At 34.3% G+C, this 23,534-nt stretch overlaps 1 protein-coding gene across 1 annotated transcript in view; it reads left to right on the forward strand.

The window, feature by feature from the left end:
• Window positions 1-23,534, forward strand: part of TLL1 (tolloid like 1) — a 214,031-nt gene that overhangs the window by 95,387 nt on the left and 95,110 nt on the right. The window contains exons 6-7 of the mRNA XM_004779539.3: window positions 6,626-6,804; window positions 17,152-17,257. Coding sequence (XP_004779596.1) covers window positions 6,626-6,804; window positions 17,152-17,257 — 285 coding nt within the window. The remainder of the gene's footprint in view (window positions 1-6,625; window positions 6,805-17,151; window positions 17,258-23,534) is intronic.

The raw sequence follows: 23,534 nt of genomic DNA on the forward strand, positions 1-23,534 counted from the left end.
TAATTATACTACTGAAATCAAACTTTTGAGTATTTATATATACATATAATATATAATATTATGTGACTGCTATAGCAATAATGTGCATTTGGTGATTTGTTTTGTACTCAATTTCCTTATATTGTATTTTCAATGATAGGAAGGATGATACATTTTATAGGAATTGATCATTGTCTTGCTAATCATTCTAACCATTTTGTGACTTCTAAATTTCATTTGGAATTACCATTACTGGCCATAGTTTCATGGAACAGTTATTTTATCATTACAGGGATTTTTTTCTATGATAATGCTGCATTTACATCTTATAAAAATTAATCAAAATTATTAAAGAGTTTGACAGTTGATATTACACAAAACATGAGGGCCACTGCAATAAGATCTATGTCAAGTCAAACACATAACACTCCTATTGGACTTTGGTATTCTGTCCTTTATCTAATAAGAGCTGTTGCATTTAATAATATCTAGTATAAATCTCCATTGAACATGAAAAGCCTGTAAGGTAGTGCTGTTGATATTGATGGCAACATTTGCCAGTTCTATTTCTGGCTTGTAAGATGGTAGGCAAACACAACTTACCACTTTATATCATTTTCACTCTTTTTTGAGGGAAGAGTTTATTTATTTATTTATAGATGGAGAGAGAGCACAAGCAGGAAGTGGGGCAGAGAGAGAGGAAGAGAGCATCCCAAGCAGACTCCACACAGAGCATAGAGCCTGACGTGGGGCTCTATCTCATGACCCTGGGATCATGACCTAAGCAGAAATCAAGAGCTGGGTGCCTAACTGACTGAGCCATATAGACTGTCCCTCACTTTTATCATTTTTTATTTTAGCTTACCCACTAAGGCCATTTGTAGCTATTGTAGTTTTTTTTAAAAAAAAAAAAAAAAGCTAAAATAATGTCCTCCATATTTATAGGAGAATTATTAAATATGGAGCCACTTTTGTACCATTTAGAACATTGTATTTCCCACCTCACCTTATTCTCCTAGAACAGCTTTTATGCAATAAATATTTATTGGGTGCCTAATTCCATATCAAGTCTTTGGTAAATAAGAAAATGATAAAATTAAAAAATAAAAAACAAGGTCGAGGTCAGAACTTTTTAGCGTGTGATATTTTTGATCCATCTTCAGGGGGCATGTACTTTAACTCTCCATATATTGGCAAAAAGTTTAACTTAACTATAAAGATTTTTTTCAATGAATATTGTCATCAGTGGCATATATTGTACAAGATAAGTAATCATTATCAGCAAAATATGAGATCACTTTATAAAAACTTGTTTGATTTATTTCTTTGTAAGTCAGAAATTTATATAGCTGAATTTGTCTATTGTACAACTTTATATTGCTGAATATCCTCTACTTATTTTATTTTATTTTTTTACAGTGTTACATTAGTTTCACTAATGTAATCACTAATAGTGATTACACAATTCCATACATCACCTGGTTCTCATCTCTAGTGCCCTCCTTAATTTGCATCACCTACTTAACCCAATCCCTACCCTCTTTCCCTCTGGTAACCATCAGTTTGTTCACTATAGTTGAGTCTGTTATTGGTTTTTCTCTCTCTCTCTTTCCTCATTTGTTTTGTTCCAAAATTCCACATGTGAGTGAAATCATACAGTAGTTGTCTTTCTTTGACTGACTTATATCACTTAGCATAATGCTCACTAGCTCCATTCATGTTATTGTAAATAGCAAAATTTCATTCTTTTTTAATGGCTGAATAGTATTCCATTGTGTATACATACCACAACTTGTTTATCCATTGATTAGTCAATGGACACTTGGCTGCTTCCATATCTTGGCTATCATTTTCTAAATAATGCTGCTGTAAACACAGAGAAGCATGTATCCCTTTGAATTAGTGATATTGTATTCTTTGGGCAAATAAGTAGTGCAGTTATTGCATTGTAGGGTAGTTCCATTTTTAATTTCTTGAGGAACCTCCATACTGTTTTCCAGAGTGGCCATACCAGTTTGCCTTCCCACCAACAGTGCATGAGGATTACTTTTTCTCCACATCCTCTCCAATACTTCTTGTTTCTTGTGTTGTTGATTTTAGCTATTCTGACAGGTATGAGGTGATATCTCATTCTAGTTTTGATTTGTACTTTTCTGATGGTGAGTGATGAAATATTTTCATGTGTCTGTTGGCTCTCTGAGTGTCTTCTTTGGATAAATGTCTGTTCATGCTTCTACCCATTTTTAAATTAGATTTTTTTTTCTTTATGGTGTTGAGTTTTATAAATTCTTATATATTTTAGAATGTAGCCCTTTATTGGATAAGTCATTTGCAAATATTTTCTCCCATTCAGTAGGTTGCCTTTTAGTTTTGTTGACTGTTTCCTTCACTGTGCAAAATCTTTTTATTTTGTTGTAGTCCCACTAGTTTATTTTTGCTTTTGTTTCCTTTGCCTCAGGAGACATGTCTAGAAAAATGTTGCTATAGCCAATGTCAAAGAGTTACTGCCCATATTCTCCTCTAAGATTTTTATGGTTTCAGTTCTCACATTTAGGTCTTTAATCCATGAATATCCTCTATCTTTTCCTAGATAGTTTCTTGAAAAATCTTACTTTTTTCCTACCCACTAATTTTTAATGATTCTGTAAAAATAACTAACCAAGCAAATAAACTTAGGGTTAAGTTAATTTAACTATTTTTTATTTTAAATTGTACTTAACTTTGGTCAGTTTAGCGCTTAGATTATGGCAACAGACACTTATTCATCCTTATCTATTGAATTTTCATTTTGTGCCATGTACTGTATTAATTTTGGGGACTATACTGTTGAGTGTGAGGTGTTTTCCTTTCTAGGAAGTTTACAGTTAGGCCGAGGAGGTGTGCTAGCCAGGATTCTTGCTTGCAAATAACAGAGGCTGGTTAATTTAAGCAGAAAAAAAAAATGACTCATTGGATTATTAGATAATTTATAGAATCACACCAGTGGAAAAAGTGGAGAGCCAGGTAGAGGGAGGTATCTCAGGAGGAGCATGTTTAACCCCTTGTCATAGACATCTTCACCACTGCTTTGGATGCTTCTCACTCACCACCAGAGTCTTAGTTCATTCCTGCACTTTTGAGATCTGTTCTTCCAGCAAATATTAATTAATTTATTTATTTCAAAAATGATCTTTTTCCAGCTTTATTATAATATAAATGACATGGAACACTGTATTTATTTAAGGTGTATATTGTAATGGGTTGATATATGCATATTTTGTGAAATGATTCCCACAATAAATTTAGTTAATCGTCATCACCTCCCGTAGTTGCAACACTTTTATTTCTAGTGATGAGAATTTTCAGATCTGCTCTCTTTGCAGCTTCAAATATATGATACAGTATTAACTTTAGTCACCATATTGTACATTACCTCCTCAACACTTATAACTGGAAGTTTGAACTTTTTGACCTCCTTCTTTGACCCACCCAACCACCTCCCACCCCAAGTGCTTGCAACTATCAATCTGTTCTCTGTATCTGGTGAGCTATACTATGTGCCTGACTATAATTTAGGGACTAAAAATATCAGTATACAAAGCATATAAGTTGTCTGCCCACAAATAGCTTACATTCTAGAACTGGGAGTCAGGAAAAAACCAGGAAAATCAATGAAATATAAAATGTATTAATAGACTATAAGTTCTAGGACAAAAAGGAAGGCAATATAAATGAGATAGAAAGGTATTTGCACAAAAACTTGAAAAAGAATATGAAATGAGCCATATGGCCATGTGGGAGAACAGAGTTCCCAGTAGAAGAAGTACTTAGCCAGGAAAAAGGCTTTAAAACAAGAGCATGTCTGTATGCTGAGGGCACAACCAGGACACTGCATAGCCCAGGAGGAGTAATTGCAGAATGGTAGTAAGAGATGGGACTGGGTGGTAAGACATTTGTGTGTGAAGATTGTGTGGGATCTTACATATATTTGTGAGTACTTCATATTTTCCTCTGAGTAAAAAAGAAACCTTGTATTAGTCAGCTGACATGATTTATGTCATTTAATACATGACCCTTCAATCCCAGTGGCCTTGAATAACAAGCACCTATTCATTGTTTATACTGCCTGTCCATCACTGGTTGGCTGTGTCTCTCTCCAGAGTTAGCACTTTAGAATTCAGTCTGACAGAGGAACCTCTCTTTAGAACATCACAGTTGTGGCAGATGAAACAGAGACAATATTGCCAAACATACTGACTATTAGAGATTCTCTCCAGAGATTACATAAAAGTTCGTGCTCACATGACAGTATCTGGAGCAAGTCACATGACCAAACTCAGCTTTAAGTGGAGTAAAGAAGCATGATAATCTTCCTGAAGGGGTAATAAGTATTTTTGAACATTGACACAATTTGCCATATAACCATTGGATAATATTGGGTAGAGAAGAGTCATGATATGACTTCAAATTTTTAAATTACCTTAGTGTTGAGAAAAGACTGATGTGGGGAGGACATCTTTGTGGATGTCATGATGGATTATCTAATAGGCAGAATCCAAAGGTGGGCCTCCAGTCTGAGGCAAAAGTAAGGAATAGCAGGTTTAGATTAACTGATTATTTTCTGTGGCTTAGGTAGAGGTGTGGTGAAAGTTTTTCCTGAGAGGACTGATCTTATAGTGGTCAAGCTTTAAAAGCAGCACACAAATTACAAATAAATAAATTAAAAGCTGTATACAATGAAAGGGCATCAACCTGAGCGATATCTGAAACTAAGATAATACCTAGACATGTTTAAACTACATTTTTATAAACCTCACATATTACCCTTTCATTCCATACCTAATTATATGTGCATATATTTAGTTATTTATTCATCTGTGCATCCAGAATTATTCTCTTCCTAGAACCATAGGAATCAAAGCACCACAGTTTTCCTTCTTTTATAGGATCATTATAAAAGTCAGTGGAAAATATATTTTTGATTTCTGTTATAGAATCCATCTTATTTATTGGAAATTGCTATGGGTGAAATTATGCTTTAAAAAAGTGTTTTAAATTAAATAATTTGACAACATTGCTTGACTATCTCCCAGATTTTGATTTACAAAGTTTCTTCTTTGAAGGTAACCAGTAAGAATGACTCAGTGTGTATAATTTAGTTGCTGTGTGGTCATCAAATATTTCAGTTTAACTATCGTTGCTCTATGGTAGCAAATTGTTCAGTTTAAATTTCTCAAAAATTTGCAAATTTTGTGTTTTTCTACATCAAATACCTTACTATTTGTATATGTAGTAAATATTTGTGTATAGATTGAAAAATAGTATGAAAAATGGGGACAAAACCAGAATTTCCTGATTTTTTTCCCTATTGGTTATTCTTTTTTTCTATTACTAATTTATTAAGTTTCATTAACTGTTATAATAGATCATAAAAATGTGTATGGTGTAGGTTAAAATGTTTTAGGCATTTAAAGCCTACAGAAATAATTGGAATGACAAATGTTTATATTTGAAAACCATTAAAAGGATTATCAAATATACTTACTCTGGAAACTGAAAATTTGTGAAATTTCCTTTTAATATTTGGGCAATTAATTTTTGGAAATTTCCTCAGTGTTTGGTGTCTTGTGCATCACAATTCCCAACTATTGAAGACCAATTATTTACTTCCCTCTATTGCCGTCTCAAGCGGTAATTCCTATATATAACCTACTTTAATGTAAACCTTAATTATTAAAGTTTTAGATATAATTTTATTTATATTTGAAAATCTCATAATTCTACCAGTTATTGATTTTTCTTTACCAGTTAGCTATTAACTTTAGAAAATTGACCTTTAGAAACTAGTTTTCTTCCATTAATTCATTCTTTTAAAAGTTTTCTTCTTCAAAATAAATTCTACCATGAATAGGAAAATAACTCCTTTTTTGATGAGCCATCTTCCTTTCTTTTGTTCTTTTTTTTTTTTTTTTTTTTTTCTCTCACTCTTTCATTTTTTTTTTTTCCTTGAGAGAGAGTGTGTGGGGGTGAGGGGTAGAGGGAGAGGGTGAGAGAGAGAATCTCAAGCAGATTCTGCACTAAACTTGGAGCCTGTCATGGGGCTCGATCTCACAACTCTGAGATCATGATCTGAGCCAAAACCAAGAGTCAGGCACTTATCTGACTGAGCCACCCAGACACTTCTAATTCTGTTTTTCTTAAAGAGGGAAAATAAACTTTGTTTTAATTTTCAAAACCAAAATAATGGATTATTGCCAGATAACCATAGTAACACAGTAGTTACCTAAATAATGTAGATGGATTGTGAGACTAAAAAAAAACCCTGTTTTATAAATGATTGTAGTTTGGCAAATCTTGAGTTTAACTGTATTTTTAAAGTGCATTAATCACCATCATAGGTTGTTTATTTTCTGAACACTCCTAATAATGATCTAAGGCTTATCTTCTAATGTATGAATTAGTGGAAAAGCATTTCCAATGATTATGTGGAGACTTTTGTTGTCCTATACATTTATCAGGACTAGAAATTAGCTGGGTTTATTGAAGAAAGACTGCTTTGCTTCTGAATGTGTTGGCCTTTGTTGTTGATCATAATTATTGAAAGTTTCACTGTAATGTAATTAATCCATCATTGCCATCATCATCTCTGTTTTCTCCTTTATCACAGATGCTGCTCCTATGTAGGTCGGCGGGGAAATGGACCTCAGGCAATCTCTATTGGCAAGAACTGTGATAAATTTGGAATTGTTGTTCATGAATTGGGCCATGTGATAGGCTTTTGGCATGAACACACACGACCAGATCGAGATAACCATGTCACTATCATAAGAGAAAACATCCAGCCAGGTGAGAAGCTTCAGAATATGTTGGGTTTAAGGTTGATGGAATATCATTTAGTTGTGTTTATACTATTTATGATTTAATTTTTTTCTTAAAAAGTGTGAATTGACTTTTTTGATATGATAGAATCAGCATTTTGCTGAATAAAAAAGTGTACTCATGATTGTTTTACATTAAAAATTTTTTTTTTCCTTTAGACTGGATGATTTTGTATGCATTTTTTCCTTAAGTTTAGCTGTTTTATTTCTAAACTTCTGTGCTTTCCAAGAATAGGCATAGTCTATTGAACAAGGAATTAATATTATTTAATTTTTAAAGCATTTTTAATACTTAACTCTATAATCTAGAAAGGATCCAAGGTTTGGCATAAAACATGCTGCTACTATAGAAATCTATATTACACCAGGGACATTCCTGGAGAAAATTTCAAGGAAATGAGTCATTTCCAGGGTAGTCTAAGTAGTTTCTTTGAAAATTCTCTTTAAACTACCCTGAAGATAAATTCTTAAGAATTTTTTCTGTAGTTGATATATCATATAACTAAAATTTAATTTTCTCTGGGAGTTGACATGTGATAATAGCTTTATTTTAAAGCTTTTTATTTAACTTTCATAAATTAATAAAAATCATTACACTTCAGTTACCAAAAGAAAAATTACATTTTTTGGAATTGCCTTATAAAGTCATATGGATTTCAAATATCAGGAATATAAAAATGTATTCTTATTTCCTTATTCATGGCAAGTTTTAAGTTACAAACATTGAATTCCTTAGAATTTCTTTTAATTAAAAGTATTGATTGATTTATTTGCTCAATTCATATTTGGTACTAATTATTGAAGCATTATTAGATGTTGAAAATGCTGTCATGAAAAATACAAAGCTTACTGTGGGGTATGTGCATATATATAGATTGCAAGTGGATGAGAGAAGCAATAATAGTCATATGGTGAGAATACCACAAAGTCCAAGTAACATGACAAAATGCCTTGGCACGTCAAGGGAGATGTCACAAATGAACTGAAATTTAAATGTAAAGTGTAAGTGTTCAAAGTGCTCAAAAGAGAGATAAAATCTCTAAGCTGAAAAAGACATGATGATGATAGCTATAATTATATAAAATTGAATTTTTTTTATTTGCTCATTATGGTTGCATGGTAAGTTGCAAGTGGGAGATTAGTTGGTAATTACCAAAGGAGGTTGGATCATAGAGGATCTTCTATATGAAGCTAGGAAACTTAGCTTTTATCTTTTAGCTATTGAAGAGTAATTGAAGAGTGAAAGCAGAACAAGTTCAGATTAAAAAAAAGAAAAAATAATTCTTTCAGCTTTGGGATCATTAACTGAGAATGAGGAAGTGGAGGTAAGGAAGATGAACTTAAGGAAAATTATAAGAAAATTAAATAAGTAACTTATAAAAGATGATTAAGTCCTCAGTCAAGGAAGTGCAGTTCAAGAATAAGAGGGAATAACCTTTCAAAAATACTTTAAGAGGAACACTAACATATGAGGGAAAATCTTCAAGGTTTTGAAGCACAAACAGCAAAGCAGCAGTTTGAAAAGCACCTGGTCCATATGTGAACAGACCCAATTACTAATCTTAAAATGATCACTAGAGAGGCAGAAATATGTTGGGACTCTTTCCAGGAACAGAAGCACTGGCAGGTGCATTTTTGCAATCTCATTCTACCTTGCTAATGCTAATGCCGGTGGGTGTTATTTTGGCAATCTCCCTCCAACCTGCTAGTGAAAGTAGGTATGTTACACCTAACCATGCCCTAGCTATACCATAGCCCAATGGGAGAGCACCCTGGATCACACCAAAAATATGGCCTATTCAGCCAGGCAAGAAACCTGCCCTTCCAAGGCACAGATTTACCACAAGTAGGCAAGTGCCTCATCCCTTATGTTCCATAGCCATACCACTGCGAGGGAAGCATCTCCTTTCCTTCTATGCCACAGCCATGGCTCTGCCACAGCTGGCAGGTGCATGGGGATACCTCTGGAGCACCTGGCTCTAGTAGTCAGGGAGTTTATGCTCCTGGGCCTCACATATAATCTTCTACACATAGCCAATTCTTAAGACTGGGAGAGGCAGCTGTTCTGAAAATCAAGCAAAATGAGACAGAGACATATGTTTCAAATGAAAGACAAGACAAAACCTCAGAAAATGACTTTAATAAAATAAAGATAAGTTATCTACCTGATAAAGAGTCCAAAGTAATGTTCATGAAGATGTCCACTGACCTAGGGAGAATAATGGATGAATGCAATGAGAACTTAAACAAAGAGAGAGAAAATATAAGAAAATACCAAATAGAAGTTACCGAGCTTAAGAATACAATAACTAATAGAAAATACACTAGAGGGGTTCAGTAGCAGACTAGATAAAGCAGAAAAATGGTTCAGTTTACTGGAAGACAAAACAATGCAAGTCACCCATACAGAGCTGCAAAAAAAAAAAAAAAAAACAAGTAAAAGGTGAGCTAACTTAAGGGACTTATGGGACAACATTAAGCAGAATAATATCTGCACATAGGGGTCCTGGAAAGAGAAAAGAGAGAGAAAGGGACAGAAAATGTATTTGAAGAAATCATGGATGAAAACTTCTCTAATTTGGGAATGGAAACAGACATCTAGATCTAGGAAGGCCACACAGTTCCAAACAAGATGAACCAAAAGAGATCTACACCAAGACACATTATAATTAAAAATTGAAAGTTAAATATGAAGAGATAATCTTAAAAGTAGCAAGAGAAACAAGCTTGTTACATACATGGGAAATCACTAAGGCTATCAGCAGATTTTTCAGAAGAAACTTTGCAGACCAGAGAAGGGAGAAGGGTGGCATGACCTATTCAAAGTACTGAAAGGGAAAACAACAACAAACTTCTGACCAAGAATACTTTATCCAACAAGATTATCATTCAGAATTAAAGGAAAGATAAAGAGTTTTCCAGAAAAACAAAAACTAGAAGATTTCATCACCATGAAACTGGCCTCACAAGAAACTGTAAAAGGTCTTCTTTAAATAGAAAAAAATATAATGGTAATTAAGGACAATAAAACATATGAAAGTAAAAATGTCACTTTAAAAGGTAAATATATAGTAAAGATAGTGGATTAATAACTGATAAAGGTAGTATGAAGGTCAAAAGAAAAGGACAAATTAACTAAAACAAAAATAATCAGTAAAAAATAGATAAAATAAAATGATTGAAAATGGCACATCAAAAACAAAACAGGGAGAATAGTAGAAATATAGCTTAGGAATATATTCAAATTTAAGTTTATGTCAACTTCAAATAGACTATTAAATACATAGGAATATTATATGTGAACCTCACAGTAAACACAAAGCAAAAACTTGTTGTATATACCCAAAAGAAAATGAGAAAGGAATGTAAATATAACACTGAGGAAAGATATCAAACCACAAGGATAGAGCAAAGGGAAGAAAGGGACAGAGAAGAATTAGAAAAACAACCAGAAAATGGTCAACAAAACATAATTATCAATAATTACTTTACATGTAAATGGACTCAATCCTGCAATCAAAAGATATAAAGTGTGTAAAGAGTTTAAAAATATGCATCTATGTGCTTCCTGTAAGAGACTCACTTAAGAACTAAACACATACAGACTAAAAGTGAAGAAATGAAAAGAAAATATTCTGTGCCAATGAAAAAAAAAGAAAGCTGGTTTGCTACACTCATAGACAAAATATGCCTTAAAACAAAGACTAATATAAAAGACAAAAAGGACACTGCATAATGTTAAAAGGGTCAATACAACAGGAAAATATAACACTTATGAATGTATATGCCACCAACGTAGGAGCACCCAAATACATAAATATTAACATATCTAAAGGGAGAAATTAAATGCAATTGTAGTAGGGGATTTTAATGCCCCATGTACATCAATGGATTGATCATCCAGACACAGAATCAGTAAGAAAGCATTCACTTTAAATGACACATTTGTTCAGAAAGACTTAGTAGATATAAAGAGTATTCCATTCTAAAGCAGCAGAATATACATTCTTCTCTATGGTACATGGAACATTTTTCAGGATAGATCACATGTTAGGTTGCAAAACTAGTCTCAGTACATTGAAGAAGATGGAAATCATATAAAGCGTCTTTTCTGACCACAGTGGCACGAAACTAGAAATCAATTTAAGAAGAAAACTGAAAAAAAAAAAAACAACACAAAAATATGGAGATTAAACAACATGTTACTCAACAACCACTGAATCATTGGAGAATTCAGAAAAGAAATTAGAAAAAAAAAATCTAGAGACAGTGAAAAATAGAAATATGATATACCAAAATCTAGGGGATGCATCAAAAGCAAATATAATAGGTTCATTTCATAGCGACAAAGGCCCATCTCAAGAAACAAATAAACAAACGAAAACTTCAAATAAACAATCTAACTTTATGCCCAAAGAAACTAGAAAAAGAAAAAAAATGAATCCAAAGTTAGTAGAAGGAAGGAAATAATAAATGAAATAGAACTTAATACACAATAGAAAAGATCAATGAAACTATAAGCTGGGTCCTTGAAAAGATAAAAAACTGATAAGCCTTTAGCTAGATTCACAAAAAATAAATAAATAAAAAAGAGAGAGGGGGGAGCTCAAATAAAATCAGAAATGAAATAGAAGGTATAACTGATACCACAGCAATCCGTACGACCATTAGACTACTATGAACAATTAAAGGTAAGCGAATTGGGCAACATAGAAGAAGTCATTATGTTCCTAGAGATGTGTAATTTTCCAAGACTGAATCATAGGGAAATAGAAAATCTGAATATGCTAATTATTTATAAGGAGACTGTATCAGTAATTTAAAAGCTCCCAACATAGAAAAGTCCAGGACCAAAATGCTTCATTGATAAATACTATTGAACATTCAAAGAAGTTGTAATATCTATCCTTCTCAAACTAATAAAAAAAAAACTGAAGAGGAGGAAATGTTTCTGAACACATTTTACAAAGTCAGCATTACTCTACTACTAAAACCAGACAAGGACATCACATGCACACACAAAACTTCAGGCCAATATCTCTGATGAATATGTATGCAAAGATCCCCAATAGAATATCAGCAAACCAAATTTGACAATACATTAAAAGGATCATGCACTGTGATCAAGTGGAATTTATTCTAAGGATGCAGGGATGGCTCAACATGCACAAATTAACCAATGTGATATACCATAATCACAAAATATAGAAATTATAATCATCTCAATAGATACAGAAAAAAAATTGATGAAACTCAACACCCATTATGATAAAAACTCTTAACAAAGTGGGTATAGAGGGAATGTTCTTGACATAGTAGAGACCATATATGACCTTTCTACAGCTAATATCATGCTCAATGGTGAAAAGCTGAAAGTTTTTCCTGTAAGATCAGAACAAGACACTTATCACTGTTATTCAAAATCGTATCAGAAGTTCTAGCTATAACAATTAGGTCAGATAAAGAAATAAAGGGCATACAGTTTGGAAAGGAGGAAGGACAACTATCACTATTTATAGATGACATGATGCTATTTGTAGAAAATCTTAAAGGCTCCACCAAAAAATTTTTAGTGCTAATAAATGGATTAAGTAAATTTCATGGATACAAAATTAATATATAAAAATATATTGTGTTTCTAACACTAATAAGAAATTATCAGAAAGAGAAATGAGGAAAACACCCTATTTACAATTGCATCAGAAGGTATAAAATACCTTGGAGTAAATTCAGCTAAGGAGGTGAAAGACCTGTAGACTGAAAACTGTGAACTATGACACTAATGAAAGAAAGTGAAGAAAATACAGGTAAGTAAAAACATATTCAAGTTCATGAATTTGAAGAATTAATATTGTTAAATATCCATACTACCCAAAGCAATATACAGATTCAATGTAATCCCTATCAAAATTCTAATGATAGGGGCGCCTGGGTGGCTTAGTGGGTTAAAGCCTCTGCCTTATGCTCAGGTCATGATCCCAGGGTCCTGGGATCGAGCCCCGCATCGGCATTGGGCTCTCTGCTCAGCAGGGAGCCTGCTTCCCTCTCTGCCTACTTGTGATATCAGTCTGTCAAATAAATAATAAAAAACTCTTTAAAAAAATTCTAATGACATTTTTTACAGACCTAGAACAAATAATTCTAAAATTTGTGTGGAATCACAATAGACCTTGAATATACAAAGCAATCTTCAGAAAGAAAAAGCCAGAAGTATTATGCTTCCTGATTTCAAATTATACTATAAAACTGTTGTAATCAAAACACTATGATATTGGCTTATAAACAACCCATAGATCAATGGAACATAATAGGGAGCCCAGAAATAAACCCATATATATATGAGTAATTACTCTACATCAAAAGGAGCACAAATATACAATGAGGAGAAGATAGTCTATTTAATCAATGGTGTTAGGAAAACAGAACAGCTATATACAAAACAATGAAGCTGGACTACTATCTTACAGTATACACAAAATTTAACTCAAAATGGATTAAAGACAAATGTAAGACATGAAACTGCAAAGTGCTTAGATGAAAACACTGGCAGTAAGGTGCTTGACATTAGGTTTAGTGGTGTGTTTTGCTTTTTGGATCTGATTCCAAATGCAGGAGTAACAAAAGGAAAAATAAGTGAATCTACAGCAAACTAAATAAGTTTCTGCATAATGAAAAAAACCATGAAATGAAAGGCAACTTGCTGAATGGGAGAAGACATTTTCAAATCATATCTCTGATAAGAGGTTAATATCCGAAATATATAAAGAACTCATACAAATTAATAGCAAAAACATAATCTGGTTAAAATGGATGAAGTCTCTGAATAGACATTTTCCTGAAGAAGACATACAGATGGGCAACAGACACATGAAGATGCTCAACATCATTAATCATCAATGATTAATGCACGGAAATGCAAATTAAACCCACAATGAGATATTACCGCACACCACTTAGAATGGCTTTCATTAAAAAGACAAGAGATAACAAGTCTTGGCAAAGATGTGAAGAGAAGGGAACCCTCAGGCACTGGCAGTATGGAGGTTTTTCAATAAATTAAAAATAGAACTACCATATGATCCAGCAAGTCTACTTCTTGATATCTATCTAAAGAAAACAAAACACCAATTCAAAAGATTTACGCATCCCCATGTTTATTGCAGCATTCTCAGCAGTAGGAAAACAACCAAAGTGTCCCTCAATAAATGAGTGGATAGAGAAGACCTCACACAAACAAACGTATATTATCCAGGGGGTGCCTGGGTGGCTCAGTGGATTGGGCCTCTGCCTTAGGCTCAGGTCATGATCTCAGGGTCTTGGGATCAAGTCCCACATCGGGTTCCCGGCTCAGCAGAGAGCCTGCTTCCCCCTGTCTCTCTGCCTGCCTCTCTGCCTACTTGTTATCTCTCTGTGTCAAGTAAATAAATAAATAAAATCTTTAAAAAAAATAAAACAAAACAAAAAACATATATTACTCAGTCATGAAGAAGAATGAAATCTTGCCTTGAGGGTATTATGCTAAGTGAAATGAGTTGGGCAGAGAAAGACAAATGCCACATGATTTCAATTGTATGGGGAATCTAAAAACAAATTAAACACGTAAACCAAAATAAAACCAAGACTCATAGATACAAAGAATGGAGTGGTGGTTGCCAGAGGAGAGGGGATTTGGGAATATGAAATAGGTGACCAGCATCAAGAAGTACAAACTTCTACTTATAAAATAAATAAGTTATGAAGATGTGATGTACAGCATAGGGAATTCAGTCAATGCTTTATTAACTTTGCATGATAATAGATGGTAATTAGTCTTATTGTGGTGATCAGTTTTCAGTGTATATAAGTGTCTAATCACTGTGTTACACACATAAAACTAATACAATATTGTATGTCAATTATATATCAGTTTACAAAATGATGAAATCATTTGTAGTGTTGATTATCAAAGAGAAGTACAGAAAATGTTTACTCCCAACATAGGGGACTCAAATGCCTGAGCCAGCTATCGAAGTTCATTTTACTTTATATCAATGGAAAACAAATAAAGAGGAAATAATATTTCTGAAAATGATTTCAACTACCAATTAAATGAGAAGAAGTTTGCTGTTAGCCATAGTTATTAGGTTCCTTTTATTACATGGAGAAAACATCTTATAAAGGAAGTAAGTTTCAAGAATAATAGGACTCCATTTTAACATAAGTATGTATTGAAGCAAGAAATACATATGTAGCATATAAATATCTAATACTTAACATGGTTCTTAGCAATTATGGCTATTCATACCTTGGGTGACTCAACATTCAGGCCAATAGAAAAGAAAAAATTATTGTGTGAGATTTCCTACGTTTTTGGAACTACTGTCACAGGTCAAATCTAGTATGAAAGAGGTCATGTCATGTTGGAGATTAATCTTCAACAAATTTATGACTTGCTCTGGCTCAGATACTTAAGATCAACTGTTATTCAAGGGCAATGTCTAATACGTGTAGACTTTAGCCTCTCATTTATATGCCAAATTAGTAACTACAGTAGGAACAAAATCGGTGTAAAGATTGGAATACTTTAATCCATTTTAGAATACTCTTTCAAGGACAAGGCTCATCATCTTTTTTCTTTTTTAATTGTTTAGGGTAAGTTGTCCCAGTGCTCTGATCCCTTTCCCTTTTTTTTCATAAAATAAGTTCAGTTTTCTTCATTTAGAGCATCTATGGCATATTGTTTTTATTTTTCACCAAATACTGAGTCACCTACAGGTTAAGCCTCAAAATGTATGACTGAAATTGTTTAATGTTCCACTTTCAGAAATTTTTATAAAGTATTTTGCTTTAACTAGAGAGTATCTTCCCATATTGTGCTTGAAGTTGAAATCTCCAGTGGGTTACAGGTTAATGTCTATAAAATCAGCTCCACAGGTTTGTGAAAATCTCACTTTAGAAATGGATATGTTAAAATATACTTATTCTTCCTTGTGAAGAAGAAAGATGTAACCTTTCCTTGTAGGAGAGGTTGGCAAGAATGTAGTGTTTTTCCTGAAAATGACTATAATGCACATAGATACATCAGAGATTTGGCAAGCACATACTACACCGTACAAGCTGGTTAGTTCATTATGTATTAAGTCATCGAAAGATAGACTAAAACACTTTAGCCTGGGTTCTGTAACTTCAGGATGGTTCTTTAATCCTTCATGCTCAAGTGAGTAGACTGAATTTCCTTCTCACAGAGATATTATGCCCTGGTATCAATCAATTTTTTATCATCTTTTATAATTTTTTTCATTAATGTATTTATATGTTTTATAGTCATATGGAAGTTGGAATAAAAACCTAGTTAGATGAGTGTTGTAATAGATCCATTCTGAGTTGCAACCTTGAATTCAGAATTCTGAGAACTCACCTTTACATTTGGATCTTTCAAAACTTTTGAAGTAACATAAATGAGCCATAAAAGCTGCTACTGAGATTGTGAAAATGTGAGTTACTGAGGCCTGAATTCTGAGAGAATTCTCTGTTTCTGGACCCACTGCCGTAGATCTACATAGAGAAGTCTGTTATTTTCAGATTTCAAGAAACAGTATAGCAACACAGTTATCAACAGCCAGTTGAGAAACCCATTAAAATGAAAATGTCCAGAAGTTAAAAGTAAGTTGAAAAGTAAGTTAAAAGACAGTTGTGAAAAGTAAAACAAAAATAAATAAATTTTTAAGTTCTGAAGCACATTCTTCTTGATCAGAAATCCCTCCAAGTAGAGGTTGGATCAGATTCCTCAGAGGGAATCATGTTTCCATTCTGAGCGAACTCTGTTGCTGGTGACTTACCTTTAGTGACAAAGTCACAGAGCTAAAGCCTGCGGTGTTGTGTGTGCGTACACATATTCCTTCCATATTTTTCTTAGTGTTTCAGAGAAAGACTCTAAAGCAAATAGAAAGATGATTTGTGTGGATCAAATAAGAGAAAGATAAAGATGTAACTTTTTCATGATCATTCCCGCAGTACTGAAAAAAGCAGTGAGAGTTTGGAGAAACAGATATTATAAGAACGTAAAATGGAAGTACATGGAAAACAACCTGAAGTATGCTTTTGGTAATCCAGCTTTTTTTGAAAATTAACTATCTGATCAAATTCAGTATTCCTTGTTCAATGTGGTGAGAAGTAAAAGCAGTAGCACTGAATGCAAACTTTTGCACATAGCAGGCTGTTCGTGTGTGGCTGCAGCCAGCCTTTAGTCAAGAGCAGATGCACATCTAGGAGGGGTTCTTCTCTTCTTTTCTCTGTCTGTTAGAAGGCTTCTGAAATGTTTATGATTGATTCTTAGGTCAAGAGTACAATTTTCTGAAGATGGAGCCTGGAGAAGTGAACTCACTTGGAGAAAGATACGACTTTGACAGTATTATGCACTATGCCAGGAACACCTTCTCAAGGTTGGAGTCTCAGGTTATACCTTTTGACTTTTAATTCCTTTCCTCTGTGTGGCTCCTCACAAGGCTGTGTTTCACATTAGAACTAGAACAGTTTTCAAATGCTGTTGCCATTAAGTACAGAACTACTTGATTGGTATTTATAGCCAACACTAGCATTTGAGATTTAAAAACCTATTTTCACATTTCCTATCAGATACATAAATTCAGACTAAAAATTTAAATGGTATGACTTATTTAAACTATTTTACATTCCTAAATCACTTTAAAAAGTCCAACTAAAATGATTATTAAACCACTCAGCATATTAAATTGGCTTTGCAGTATTTAATGAAAATTAGGCATTCACAAGTCAAATAGGGTCCGTGGTCATTGAGTTGGAGTGTCTACTGTCTATGTGACTTTTTCTTTCTACTCTGTGTTTTCTGTTGCTCAAGTGTGAGTTATGCTATTTTAATTCCCAAAGAACATATTATGAAGATAATTTTACTTTATATAATTTAGAATTTCACAACTTATGAAACTTAAAGTCATCTCATTAAATATTGAATGCTATTTTTAAAGAATGAAATAAATTTGAATTTCAGTCACTTTGTTTTAACTATGATGTCATCAAGCAAATAGTTCCCAGGTAAGAAATTTGGATCTGTCAAACCACTGAAGTCATCCCCTTTCCGTTTTTATGCCTATTTTACACTCTTGTCCTTTCTGATTTTTTCTTTTTGGCCACTTATGGCCATTTCACAATTCATCAAACATCTGTTTCTAAAGGCAGGATTGGAAAGAAGATAAGAATTTCAAATTAATGCCCCCCTTTTTTTAACTTTAAAAAAAATTATTATTTTTTTAAGTAATCTCTATACCCACAGTGGGACTTGAACCTACAATCCTGAGATGAAGAGTCATGTGCTCTACTGACTGAACAAGCCAGGTGCCCCCTAAAAAAATTCCTGATAAAAAGTAAGAAAAGTGTGTCAATGAACTCTTAATACCTGGATACATTTTTCAGTTATGCTTTTTTAAAAAGACAAAAACTATATTATTTGAAAGATTGAATGTTAATTGATGTTAATTTAATATAATTATTAACAATATTTAATAATTATTTTCTACTGAAGTGATGTGTGTGTGTATGTATATACACACACATATGTGCTTGTTTAAATATAATAACCACCCAAACACTATGGTTTCTGAAATTGAATTTAAGTTTTGGTAGAAATACATGCATAAATTTGACCCGAAATTAATTTCAAAGAGCTATAACATTTTATTTTTAGGTCAATGCTTGGAATTGACTTTTTGTGGAAATATAACAAATGGGATTTGGGTCCCAGTTCAGCCAAGGCACCTCTCATATACTACTGGATTATTTATAACTAAGTGACTTTTGATTCTTTGGAACACAGGAAGTAGTGGAAAGTAGAGGAAATCATTCATTCTTTCTATCTTTGATAAATGATGAATCTATGCCAAAATGTAAAATATATATTTCCCCTAATTCTGCATTTCTTTAACATGTTTAAATTGTTTCTTTTCCTTCTTTTCCATAAATCATTCTGCCCTTGCTACCTGCAGTGCACCATCCCCACGCCCCACACCATGGTGCTGTGTGCCAAGCAGGCTTGACCTATTATTTTGTCTTACTGTTTCAAAATTATCCTATTCAGTTTTCCTAATGAACTTATATTCTTCGAGTGAAAGTAGTTATACCTACCTGTTAGAAGAGTTGACCAAACCAACATTATTTTATCCTTTTGATTTTTAAAGAAGATATTTATTAACTTGTATGTTTATTTAAATAACTGAATTCCAGGAGATATAATATTTGGTACAGTTCTTAGCCAGCACCTCCAAGATATTTAAAGTTTTGTGTGTGTGCGTGCGTTGTTAAAAACACAAAACATAAAATTTATAATCTTAACTATTTCTAAGTGTACAATTTAGTAATATTAAGGATATTCACATCATTGTGAAACAGATATTTACAACTTTTTCATCTTGCAAAGCTGAAACCCTATGCCCCCGCTTGTGAAACAACAGTGCCCCATTTTCCCCTCTTGGCAGCCCTGGTAACTACTATTCCACTTTGTGTTTTGTGAATTTAGATTTAGGTACTTTAGTTACCTCTTGAAGTAGAATCATACAATATTTGTCTTTTTGTGCCTGGCTTGTTTCACTTAGCACAGTGTCATCAAGGTTATGCATGTTACAGCATGTGACAGAATTTTCTTCTGTTTTAAGGCTGCATAATATTCCCTTGTAGGTATAGACCATACTTTGTTTATCCACTCATCCATTCATGGAATTTGAGTTGCTCCCATTTGTTGGTTATTGTGTATAGTGCTGTTATGAATATGGGTATGCAAATCTCTTTCCCAGACCCTGTTTTCAGTTATTTTGCACATATACCCAGAAATGGTATGTGCCATATGATGGTTCTATTTTTAAGTTCTTGAAGAAACTCCATGATGCTTTCTGTAGTTACTGTACCACTTCACAATCCCACAGCAGTGACAAGTGCTCCAATTATTCAATATCCTTACTAACATGTATTGTTTTCTGTTTCTTATTTCTCCTTTTCCTTTTATTTATTTTTTTTTTCAAATAGTAGCCATCCTAATGGGTATGGCATGATGTTTTATTGTGGTTTTGATTTGCATTCTCTGATGGTTAACGATGTTGAACATCTTTTCATGTGCTTTCTGGTCATTTGTGTATCATCTTTGGAGAAATGTCTATTCAAATCTTTTGCCCACTTAAAAGTCATATTATTTAATTTTTTGTTGTTGAGTTCTAGTATTTTTGTCTATATTCTGTCTCCTTCTTACATACATACTTAGCAATTTTTTCGTCTTTGCTGCATAGTAGCTTTTTAATTTGATACAGTTCCACTCACCTATTTTTGCTTTTGTTAATTGTGCTTTGGTGTCATATCCAAGTAATCATTGCCAGATCCAATATCATGAAGCTTTTCCTCTGTTTTTATGTAAGAGTTTTATAATTTTGGCGTTTGTGTTTAGGTCTTAAAATGTTCTGAGTAAATTTTTGTATCTAGCTAAAATAATTGTCTAACTTCATTCTTTTGCACATGGCTGTATAGTTTTCCAACCTCATTTGGTGAAAAGATTGTTTTTTTTCCCACTGAGTAGTTTTGGAGCCCTTGTTGAAAATGATCTATGATATTCACTAGGGTTTACTTCTGAAATTCCTTTTCTGTTTTCTAGGTCTGTCTTTATACCAGTATCACACTGTTTTGATTAGTTTAGTAATGTATTTTGAAATCAGGATGTGTGGGTCTTTTAACTTTGTTCTTTTTCAAAAATTTTTGTCTGTTTGAGGTTCTGTGAGATTCCCTATGAATTTTAGGACTTTTTAAATTTCTGTGATAAATGCCATTGGGATTTTGATAGAGATTGAGCTGGACCTGTAGATCATTTCGAGTAGTGTGGACATCTTAACAAACTAAGCTGTCTAATCCATAAGCAATGGAATATCTTTCCATTTATTTGTGTCTTCTTTAATTTCAGCAATGTTTTGTATCTTTTAGTGTACAAATCTTTCACCTTTTTGATTGGGTTTATTCCTAAGTACTTTATTCTTTTTAATGCTATTGTAATGGAATTGTTTTTCTTAATTTCCTTTTCAGAATATTCATTGCTATTCTGTGTTGAATTTTTTTTAGAGATTTTATTTTTATTTACTTATTTGAGAGAGAGAGACAGATAGTGACAGAAATAGCAAGAGAGAGCATAGCAGGGAGGAGAGGGAGAAGCAGGTTCCCACTGAGCAGGAAGCCACACATTGGGCTCGATCCCAGGACCCTGGGATCATTACTTGAGCTGAAGGCAGATGCTTAACTGACTGAGCCATCCAGGCACCCCTTATGTCTTGATTTTGAATTCTACAACTTTGTTAAATCTGTTTATTAGTTCTCACTTTTTTGGTGTGATTTCTTTAGGGTTTTCTACATATAAGATTACATAATCTGCAAAGAGAAATGATTTTAATTCTTTCTTTCCTATTTAGATGTCTTTTACTTCTTTTCCTTGCCTAATTGTTCTGGCTACAACTTTCAATACTATGTTGAGTAGAAACAGTGAGAGCAAAGATTTCTGTCTTGTTCATGATCTTAGATGAAAAACGTTCAGTTTTTCAGCACTGAGAATGATGTTTTCTGTTGGCTTTTTATTTATGGTCTTTATTATGTGGAGACAGTTTCCTTCTATTCCTAGTTTGTTAAAAGATTTTCATCATGAAAGGTGTTCGAATTTTGTCAAATGCTTTTCCTACATTAATTAGATGAACATGTGTTTTTTTGTCCTTCATTCTGTTAATGCAAGTATTTGCAATTTTATGTTTTCTTCTATTCTGAACCCAGGGGGTCTATAAAAAGTTTTAGCTGTCTTCATGGATTTCATCCATCAGCAGATTTAGGTACTTACTTTTAGGAAGAACAGGGCTAGATATATATGGCCTTTGTATGCATGGGTAATTTGTAACTAGAGGCTTGCTAACTGGGATTGCCCATTTTTCTTTAATGAAAGAATTGCAAAGTTTTACAAAGCTTATTAAAGAAACCTAGCTAATTCACTCTTCTAATGTGGGTAGAATAAATGAAGATTAGTAAGTGAAGCCCTTTGTAATCTGTCACTGGACTATTGATAGTGCCTCACTGAGGATATTCAGGAAGAGTCTGTATTGCTTAATGGCCTGGATGTGGAGGGAAAGAATTGTTAACTTCCTGACCACAAAGGAAGAACAAAATAAAGGGTGATTGACCCCTTCTGAATGGAAGAGAAGTTACCTCAGTAGAGAGGAGTCAAAATTCATCATTCTATTGTCTGAGTTTGAATATATCTGTCAAGATGTCCTTGACCTTTTAAAATTGAACTGTTTTAAAAACTGGAAAAAAATGAACCTTTTAAAGATTACAAATCTGTTTTTAGAATTAAAAAATAATGATTATTTGTTTGTACTGAAGTACTGCAGAAATGGTAACTGTGGAGGCCGAGAAAAATTAAGGCCATCTCACCTCAGGTTAAGCCTTAGCATAAGTACAGCCATCTTAATTCTGGCAGCCATCTCAGACCCCCATGCCCAAGGGCTGAACTTTTCCCTACTTTAGTTTAGTAACAAGAACCCCCACCCTGCTTTAGTTCCAGAGACCCCCACCTGCTTTAGTAACAGGAAGCCCCACCCGGCTTTGGTTCCAGAAATCCCCACCCTGCTTTAGTAACAGGAATCCCCACCCTGCTCTAGTAGCAGGAACCCAGAAATACCGCTGCCTTAACTAAGCTCAGGGTCCAAGTCCCTACTCAGCTGTGTCGGGTATACTTAGGCCCAAGCATAAGCTTGTCGAATAAATCCTCATGTGATTGCATTGGTGTTGGCTTCTTGGTGGTCTCTCAGACGTGAAAACTTGGGTATAACATTTGGAGGTTCCACCGAGATCTGGGAGACTCCCAGGACCCAACCTGGAGGGTCTTGCACCGCCTGGTGAGTACACTCATTTTTATCTATTTGCGCACATACTTTAGGAGCTCCAATCTGCACTTTTACCGGTAGGAATTCCAACTTGTATCTGGGTAGACTAGGTCAGTCATTGGCCCAAATGGACACGTGACGGCCCATCGACTGGTGGTCTTGGGAGACGTCCCTCCCCCCCAGGGGGGCTTGAGTCCCCTAAGCAGTCACCAGAGGGTTTGAGTCCCCCACTTTTTCAGGAGGTTAGAGTCCCCTTAAGCGGTCACCAGGGGGTTCTTGGTCCCCCAAGGCAGCTTGGCTGAGGAGCCAATGGAGCAAAACTACCATCTGTGGGATTATGACTGAACACCTCTAAGTCAGAATCCTACCCAGGCGGAACAATATGGCAGTCCTGTGGAGCCTCGGTTGGCCTTGGATGGCTCCAGATAGCTGGTCCCCTGCCGTCCCCACCGGCGGGCCAATGCATGTGCCCCATGTGGCATAGTGTGCCCTGCTTCATGTCGGGACTGGGGTCCGGTGTGGAGAGCCCTCTCATCCCTGGAAACAGGGTGTGGCTGGAAAGGGGGTGCCACCTCGCCTGTCACGCAATGCCCATTTATGGGGAACCTAGGGCTAAACCATTTGTAGACGACTTGCTTCTGGGTTGGGGTTTCCTACGTAGCAGAGCAGCTCCCTAGCTTCAATCTATTGAAAGTTCAGTCCTTGGGCATATGGGTCTGAGATGGCTGCCGGGGCTAAGATGGCTGTACTTAGGCTAAGGCTAAACCTGAGTTGGGATGGCCTTAATTTTTCT

Source organism: Mustela putorius, unplaced genomic scaffold (assembly GCF_011764305.1).
Source record: "Mustela putorius furo isolate JIRA1106 unplaced genomic scaffold, ASM1176430v1.1 tig00000242_pilon_pilon_pilon, whole genome shotgun sequence".
NCBI lineage: Eukaryota > Metazoa > Chordata > Mammalia > Carnivora > Mustelidae > Mustela > Mustela putorius.